The following is a 9,011-nucleotide window of genomic DNA, read 5'->3' on the forward strand; positions in this document are numbered from 1 at the left end:
CCAATCTGATTTCTATTTAATCCATTGTAATATTTTCAATTTCATCTTAACCGTCCATTTGACACATCTAATCATCATTTATAATTTAATTTAAGCTTATATTATCGATCGCATTAATTGATGGTTCTTTGTCCATCCATCAATGACTAGTTAGCAGCGTTAGATGCAAGTACTTTTTGACCTGCAAGTTCAACCGAATTCAAAATTTTTAATCATAAGTAATAGAGTATATAGGATAGACAAATTTATCAAATTTAAAAACAAGCCATGACGAATTAAAAAATATATTTTTTATGTACGTACATAGATTTTGAATTTTTAAATACATGAGTAAAAATTGTTTTAATGATTTAAAAAATTCAAAATTTACTTTGAGATTTTAAGTTCAAATCTCATACTAGGGTAACACTACATCAAACTCGCGAACTTGTGTCTGCGGTTTCAGCAAAACTAAAAAAAAAAAAAAGTCTTAGTCTTTCAAATTAAAGAGATAATATCTCTGTTTTTGAAATAGTGGGATTTGAAATTCAGTTTTTGGTGTTCATTCCCTGATTGACATTATTTTTTATAGCCTCTGTTGATTCTTCAGCTTTGCCCTTCACAGTATCTTTCATTTTTTGGGTAGTTTCTTTAACTGATTCCCATGTTTGTTGTGCTGTGTTTTTGGCTTTTCCAGCAACGTCTTGTGCTGTGTCTGCAACCTTTTCTCCTACTACTTTCGTCTTGCTTATCGCCTTTCAAAACATACGTATATATAGTAAGATAGAGTATCCAAGTTTTACACAGTAACAGTATAAGAAATTTTATAACTAGAATCGTTGACATTGTGATTGCAGGTCGATAGACATATATACACTAGTATCGACAGAGTCATTTTGATTCAATTCATTCTCATGGGTCAATACATTCAGATCAAAATTTCTTTTCTTATAGGTCAACACATTTCAGATCAAAAGTTCTTTTCTTATATAGGTCAATACATTTCAGGTCAAAAGTTCTTTTCTTATAGATCGATACATTTCAGGTCAAAAATTCTTTTCTTATATAGGTCAATACATTTCAAGTCATTTATTAATGCTCTTTTTTTTAAACAAGTTGATACATTTCAGGTCAAAAGTTCTTTTCTTATAAGTCGATAAATATCAAGTCATTTGTTAAAGCTTTTTTCTTATAGATCGATACACTTCATGTCAAAAGTTCTTTTCTTATAGATCGATACATTTCATGTCAAAAATTCTTTTCTTACAAATTAATACATTTCAGGTTAAAAGTTCTTTTCTTATAAATCGTTACATTTCAAATTATTTATTAAAGTTCTTTTCTTATTGATCGATTAGATCATATACTAAAACAATATATAAGATTAATGTGTGACCTGATCAGCAACAGAGGCAGTTTCATTTTTCACTTCTTGGCTGGCTCTTTTGGCAACATCAGCACCCTGTTTCATTGCATCTGCACCTTTATGAACTGTGCTACGAGCCTCATCTTTAAATGCTGTTGCCAGTTGCCGATTTGCAATTTGCTGTAAAAAATTAATTTCAAAGAATTCCTCTCAAATTTAACTTGGATAAATATTTAATATCATAATGTGTGTGTTCACAGAGAAAGGATAATACAACTACAAAGTAAATATATAAAAAAAATACAACTTTTAGGATTCTCTGTGAAATCGAATAAAATAAAAGTAAGACATTTAAATTGAAACATGTCAAATATGTGTATATCGAGAGAGGCCGATGCAATTACAAAGTAAATAAAGTAAAGTTTAAGTTTCTTTCTTAAACGAATAAAATAAAAGTAAAACAGTCAAATTGAGACAAAGCGAGTTTAAAACCTTGTAAGGCCTGAATGCTCCACCAACAAAAAGTCTAGTAAATCCCATGCTTGCCATGTCTGGTTTTATTTGATTTTTTAAAATTATTTTTTTTAATTTCTTGAAATTTATTTGCTTATTCTTTTTAGAGTTATAAATAGAGGAAGAATTTGCCAATTTTTTCTCTGTTTTAATGGCTAAAAGAAATTCCCTTAGGATTTGAGGTAATTTTATTGCCTTTTTTCCCAGTTTAAGCTAATCATCACTAATTAAGAAATTAAAAAGAGTAATACACGGATCACTCTCTACTTCAATGCCACCTTTTTATTGGATATTAAAGAAAAAAGATCAACACCAGAAATAAAAAAACATAAACTTAAAGAATGATTCATTAATTTAATGGAGATTTGAATTTGTAATTTTCATATTTAAGCTAATTAATATTTTTACGATATAAAAAATTTCAATGTCTATAATAATATATTTACATTTTAAATTCAAATCTTCTACAAAATTCCTAATTGTCCCGCTCACTTGGAACTAATTTTTTTTTTTGATAATTTTTTGCGTAATAATTTTTGTTGTTTAACTGTAAAAAAGTTATAGCTGCTACTTCCTTTTTCTTAGTAATCCAAAGTTCATTTTAATATATCCCTCGTTACGAAGTTGCTCACATATACCTTTTGTACCAGGAATACGGGGAAAAAACATAGAAGAAGAATTGCTATAATTGAATAGGACTCATAGAATAAAAAGATTTATTGCTAATCAACCATAGTGAATCTTATAAATTTAGGACAAAAACTAGCAATATAATTAAATTGTAGCTAATTAACTACAACTTTATTATTCATTAAAGAAAAATGGACTAAATAACTTAGCAATAAAAATGTAAGAGTTTCACTAAGATGTAGCACAATAACAACCCAAAATTCCACCACCAATTTTGGTACACTTTCCATTCTGATATCCCTTTGCGATACAAGCTGCGTTACAATCTGGAAATTGATCACATGGTCCTAAAAGGATAGCATCAGCAGCTTCACTTGAGATAACAAAAAGAGCCAAACAAAATAATCCGATTAGTAAAATGGACTTGTTAATAGCCATTTTCTTAGATCTAATTGCTTTTGTATGTATGTTTTGTTTTGTGCACAAAAATGTGTGTGTTGGAGTGTCTATTTATACAAGAAAAATTGATCTTTTTTTGGAAAATTGTTAACTCTTGGTAAGTTATGGTACATTTTGTTTCTATGAATAGTCCTTCTATGGAAATTTATATATTTACATGCCATGATAGTATGATAGTACTTTTTTTGGAAAATTGTTAAACTCTATGTAAGTTACTATGATAGATTTTGTTTTTATGAATAGTCCTTCTATGGAAATTTATACATTTTCTTGCCATGATAGTATGATGCTATTTTATTTTTTTTTGGAAAATTCTTAAATTATATGTAAGTTATGGTAGATTTTAATTTTATGAATAGTCCTTCTTTGGAAATTTATATATTTACTTGCTATGATATTATGATTTTTCTATAGTAACTTCTTAACGATCCAAAGATTTGGTCCTTTACTTGCTATGACAGTGTGATGCTACCTTCCTTGTTTTAATTTTCGTATTTTAGAGCCTGTTTGGTTCAGCTTAAAAGCTGGTCAAACTGACTTAAAAGCTGGTTTTTAACTTATCTAGCTGTTTGGCAATACTCAAAATAACTTATTTTAAGTTAAAAAAAACTTATTTTAAGCCAAAAGTTAAAAGCTGGGGTAGGGGTGCTTTTTTTTTTTTAGCTTATAAGCTGTTTTAAGTTGACCACATTTTTATCTTTTTGCCCTTAATATTTTTATACAATCTCCAAATTACCACATAACCCTAACATCTCTTTCTTCCATTTTTCCCTTTTCACGTTCGGCATAGCAACTTCAGCACTTTTATCCAAACGCATAACTGCTTATTTTAAAAATAAGTTTCAGCACTTTCAAAAATACTTTTTTAAAGTTACTTTTATTAAGCCCATCCAAACGGGCCCTTAGTTTGACTGGATTTAGATTTGAAGTTTAAAAAAGTAAATAAAGATGTTTAAATTTTATGATTTTAAATCAAATATATAAAATATGTATTTATTTTATGATTTCAAACATCTCAATATCCCATATTAAAAATTAAAACTATTTTTTATTTCTAAAATTATTTTAATTGTTCCAATTTTCAAGATTATTTTTAGAGTGTTAATTCAATTCTACCTTTCATTTGGATTTTCAATGTGATAACTTCAATAAATTTGATAATAATTAATAAGGATAAAAATGAAAAATTATATTCTATTTATATCTTAATATACTTTCTTAAAGTATGCAAAACACCTCAAAATTCAATAATACGAAATGAAGGGAGAGCATATTAGTCGAATATTTTTTCCTGTCTTATTGAAAATTTTAATCTACCCGGGCATTTTCTTTTGTTTGTTCAAACTAGTTGAACCAAAATAATAATGAGATCGACTAGTATCCACGCAATGGACAACAAAATTATACTGTCATTTAAATTTTATTCTTAAAAATATTTGCATGTTATTCATGTTTAGAGACTACTTTTTTTTTTTACTTCACTCCATCAATAACACAAATCAATTGTACCGATAATTTGTACTCATTACTCATGCCATCCGTCTGTATAAATAGTTAAACCATATTTCTTGTCATTTCATAAAATCAATGCATTAATTATCATATTCTTTTTATAATACCCTTGATAAAGTAAGCTGATTGATCTTAAAAATATATACACAGACCAACCTAGAAAAACAATTAATATTTATTGGAGTACTTATTGATTAATTACACTCTCCATTTGCTATTCTATAAAATATGATGCTAAAAATAAACTAAAAAATTTAAGTCATCCAAATACATTTTAATTTTTGAAATCTAATACATTCATCATTTATTGAAAAGTTGACTTCAGAAAACATTAAATAAGGATAGAATGATAAAGTTACTTAATTTCTCGATGTAAATGCAATGTAAAAGTGAAGTAAAAAGAAACGGAGGGAGTACAAGTGTGAGTGGAAAATAGATGAGCAAAACAAAAACGGGCAACCAACGGGAAGTTCTCAATGTAATATATTGTTTTAATCAGGAAACAAAAAAGAGGAGAGGTGAAGTTTTAACTGAAAACAGGGAAATCAAGTCGAGAACGACAGTGATACAATATGATTACATGTAAAGCCCTTCAGGCACTCCCTCTTTCTTCTTGAACATGACCTTGTCCTTGGCCTTCTTAAAATCTGCATGAGTAACCTGTACACATACACAATTATGTTGTTAACATCTACAGAACCAGGAACCAGGTATACTATCACCCAAAAAGTTGCACACTCAAGATAACAGGAATCCAATTTTTATGAGTAAAATCAAGAAACTATTATTACTTAATATTTCATCTTCCATTTCTTATCATCTTCTAATTTTTCAGACTAGACATTCGACATATGTGTCAAAGAAAATCACTGGCCCAAATTGGGCGAGTTTCAAAAAGTTCAAATATATTTCCAGTTCTTAACATCCTGAACATGTTTCTGCATTCTCCATCCAGGCCATCTTTATATTCCTGCTAAGTCCTAATCACACGAGTATATAAGATGGCCAATGCACTTATTGGAGCACACAAGAAGATAGATAATTATTAAGATCGGAGCCCTTCATTTCATATACTTAAGTCAAGACCTACGTGCTCATGTCCAAATAAACCTGAAAAAAGATGTCATCCAAAGCCCAAAATCCCAAATCAATCCAGCAATGCCTACTCCCCATGTCTATTTTTAAAACATTTTACAATAAGCCTAAACACATCACGAAAATAATGATTAAAATGACTTCCCCATTTTCAAGTCTCACCTTCATACGCCGCTCCCTTAAAGCGAGCAATCCAGCTTCGGTACATATTGCCTTGATATCAGCACCCGAAAATTCATCCTTAGTCATAACAAATTCTTCTAAATTGACATCATCAGCCAAAGTCATCCTTGCTGTGTGTATCTACTCACCACATATAAGATGGTTCATGAAATAGGATGTACACCAAAAGCATCACACAGTAATTTCATAATGTAATGCACAAACCTGGAAAATGCGCCTCCTTGTTTTGATATCAGGAAGAGGGAACTCAATTTTCCTGTCTATCCTACCAGGCCGAAGCAGGGCCGGGTCCAGACTCTCAATTTTATTTGTTGCAAGAATCACCTTCACATCTCCTCTGGAATCAAAACCATCTAACTGGTTCAGCAGCTCCAACATAGTCCTCTGAATTTCTCGTTCACCACCTGAGTGTGCATCATACCTGAGGGACGAACATATTAGTTAACACATATCACAAATTCCAACCTCAATAGCACATTCCAGATGTTACCTTTTTGTACCGACTGCATCAATTTCATCAATAAAGACAATTGAAGGTGAGAGATCATCAGCAACTCTGAAGAGCTCCCGGACCAATTTAGGCCCATCTCCCAAATACTTCTGAATCAGTTCACTTCCCACAACACGCAGGAAAGTTGCTGAAGTGGAGTTTGCAACAGCCTGAATAAAAAGGTTTAATTAAAGCTGTGAGTATAATCTTATCATGGGCTAGAGACCCACTATGTTCTGAAAGTAGATGAAAAACACTCAAAAACTAATTGATTACAACTGTCTGCACATGTACACACAAGGACAAACAAATCACGTGTATGGCATTAATCAAGATACATTCTAGCACAAAATGTATCGGAAAACTATTTTGACGAGAACTCAAAGATGCAAGTGCCCAAACCACCTTACTAAAATCAAACTTGGCTACACATTGCCACCTGACTGATAGCCTCTTAAGAGATATGACACGTATTTTATAGCTGTAGCACAAAGACTGTGCAAACTGTACTTCAAGAACATTGTTTACTAGTATTATAGACTTCTTGATTCCAACTAGGGAAGTCCAAAATCAGCCTATTCTAAGCTCAGCATACACAGGGAGAATTTTCACAAACCTTGGCAAGTAAGGTTTTGCCGGTCCCAGGCTCTCCATACAGAATTACCCCTTTAGGAGGTTTAATACCAATGTCTTCATATAACTCAGGGTGAGTCAAAGGAAGCTCAACTGCTTCTTTAATCTCCTGGATCTGGGCATCTAATCCACCAATGTCAGCATATGATTCCAAGGGAGCTTTCTCAACCTTCATGACAGACACCATTGGATCAACATCGTCTTGCAGAAGCCCAACAACAGATAGAACCTGAATTGAGGAAATCATATTGTCAAAGTGAACCACTCTCAGACTTGCATACTTTACCAATACTTCAAAGAATAAAAGAAAAAGAATAGAACAAACTACTACCAAACAATCGAGATAACAAATCAAAATAAATGGCCAAAAAGAATATTATGGAAGGCAAAAGTTTGGAAAGGAAATACAAAGGAAAATTAGCCACTAAAGAAGTTTCCAACTAGTCAAAACCTCTAACCATCAAACATGGTGAAAACATAGAAGCTCTCTTGTGTAATCAACGGCAGTAATATCATCCAAAATCAAACCATGAATCTCAAAAAAATTTAACATTTGTGATCAATTGAATTGTTTCTGCCTAATGGTTCACAACATCCATTGAAGCAATTTCAAGGCTCTAAGACAAAAAGTGATCGTGCCTACACAAGTGAAGGTTGATCCAGATTAGCAAATATAGTAACCTGTTTTCCACAAGGGGTGTCAAATCCACTGGTTATAGGATAATGTCTTTCGATTAGATAAATCCAATCTCTACCTTTACTTCTTCATTTCTTTTACTTTTTTTGTGTGTGGCTATTTTATTGTTTTAATTAGTTTATTTCAATTCATTTCTGAAGTATTCAAATGAACATCAAACTAGCACTTCCGAGCTTTCAAGACCGTCCATTCCATTTGGATTCTGCTGTATATTCTAAAAGGCATCCAATATTTCCGCTATGTAAAGAACAGAAAATCCAAAGGAAATAAAAGAATCTTCAGATATGTCCTTAACATACCATGTAAACCATATTGGTGAGGAATTCCTCAAGGGGATGACAAGACTACTGAAAAGGTATGAAGCACTTATTAACCAATGAACAGAAATAGCTGATTAACCACTGAGATGCCGCAACATAACTGCGGGATTATTGTTACCAAGTACCAACTACAAAGAACAGTTGCAAATGAACAAAATAAATAGCATGTACTCTTAATCTATCCCAAGTAAAAAAAGCTACTAGTTAAAAAGATCATTCTTAAAGCATTACAAATACTCAGCCACCTAAAATACTACGATTCCAAACATAAATCAAGCGACTTACTTTTTAGTACTTCCACAATCCAAATTGCTAACAAGCCAAAATCTCAACAAGTAAAATCACAATTTGACAAATGGAAACATGATTCTACCTACAATTTTTTAATTCAAATACACACCAATCTCAAAGTTACAGAGGATTAGATCTAAATGGTAACTATGAGGGAACTAAGTCTTGTTGAAACCCTAACAATTAGAGGCTATCAACTATTTCAAGAACTACAAACTAACAAAGTAATACCTTGTTATGCATCAAGATAGCACATCCTGGTTCGAGTTGATCTTTATCAACAAACGATAAGATCCCAACATAATACTCCGGTCCCACAGACGACGAAACAATAGCATGATTCTCATCAATAAGCTCCTCCAAATTCCCCACACTCATTGGAGATCCACGTAGATCATCAACTTTAGATCGATCCTCCTCAGTCTTCTCTTCCTGAGGTTTCAACCGTTCCTGATTAGCCACAAATTCTTCTTCCATTAACAAATAATCCTTAATTCTCTCAAGCTTTAGCAGACGAAGCTTGCACTTGGTCAGCGGCGTAACGGCTGGTATCCGAGCTGCCGCTTCGGAACCTTTCTGTTTGCGCTGCTTACGACCAACGCGTGCCGGTGGAGCAGCTGGTTCGAACTTCTTCTCCTTCTTGTCTCCATCGTTTTTCCGGTCGCCGGGCAATTGCCGGTTAAGTCCGCCGGGCGTTCCCTGACCCATGACTTTTAGCTGTGACTGAGAATAGAGCGAAGGAAAAGGGCTTTTGGAAATAGGGTTTCGGATTTTTGGGTTATGCTTTTCTTCCTTCCCAAGATATATAAGATTTGCGTGTTAAAAAGTATGATTAATTACCTG

At 32.2% G+C, this 9,011-nt stretch overlaps 2 protein-coding genes across 2 annotated transcripts; both read right to left on the bottom strand.

The window, feature by feature from the left end:
- Window positions 1-304: 304 nt before the first annotated feature.
- Window positions 305-1,950, bottom strand: LOC107023288 (uncharacterized protein At4g13230-like). Its single transcript, XM_015223932.2, has 3 exons — window positions 1,838-1,950; window positions 1,376-1,525; window positions 305-734 (listed from the first exon to the last, which is right to left on the bottom strand). Exons 1-3 carry the CDS (start codon window positions 1,892-1,894, stop codon window positions 528-530), a joined length of 414 nt encoding a protein of 137 aa, XP_015079418.1. The 5' UTR covers window positions 1,895-1,950; the 3' UTR covers window positions 305-527.
- A 2,920-nt stretch (window positions 1,951-4,870) lies between these two features.
- On the bottom strand, window positions 4,871-8,963 carry LOC107023289 (26S proteasome regulatory subunit 4 homolog A). The gene is made up of 6 exons (XM_015223933.1): window positions 8,400-8,963; window positions 6,844-7,089; window positions 6,228-6,397; window positions 5,942-6,158; window positions 5,717-5,857; window positions 4,871-5,119 (listed from the first exon to the last, which is right to left on the bottom strand). Exons 1-6 carry the CDS (start codon window positions 8,874-8,876, stop codon window positions 5,036-5,038), a joined length of 1,335 nt encoding a protein of 444 aa, XP_015079419.1. The 5' UTR covers window positions 8,877-8,963; the 3' UTR covers window positions 4,871-5,035.
- Window positions 8,964-9,011: the final 48 nt, after the last annotated feature.

This window comes from Solanum pennellii, chromosome 6, assembly GCF_001406875.1.
Source record: "Solanum pennellii chromosome 6, SPENNV200".
Classification (NCBI taxonomy): domain Eukaryota; kingdom Viridiplantae; phylum Streptophyta; class Magnoliopsida; order Solanales; family Solanaceae; genus Solanum; species Solanum pennellii.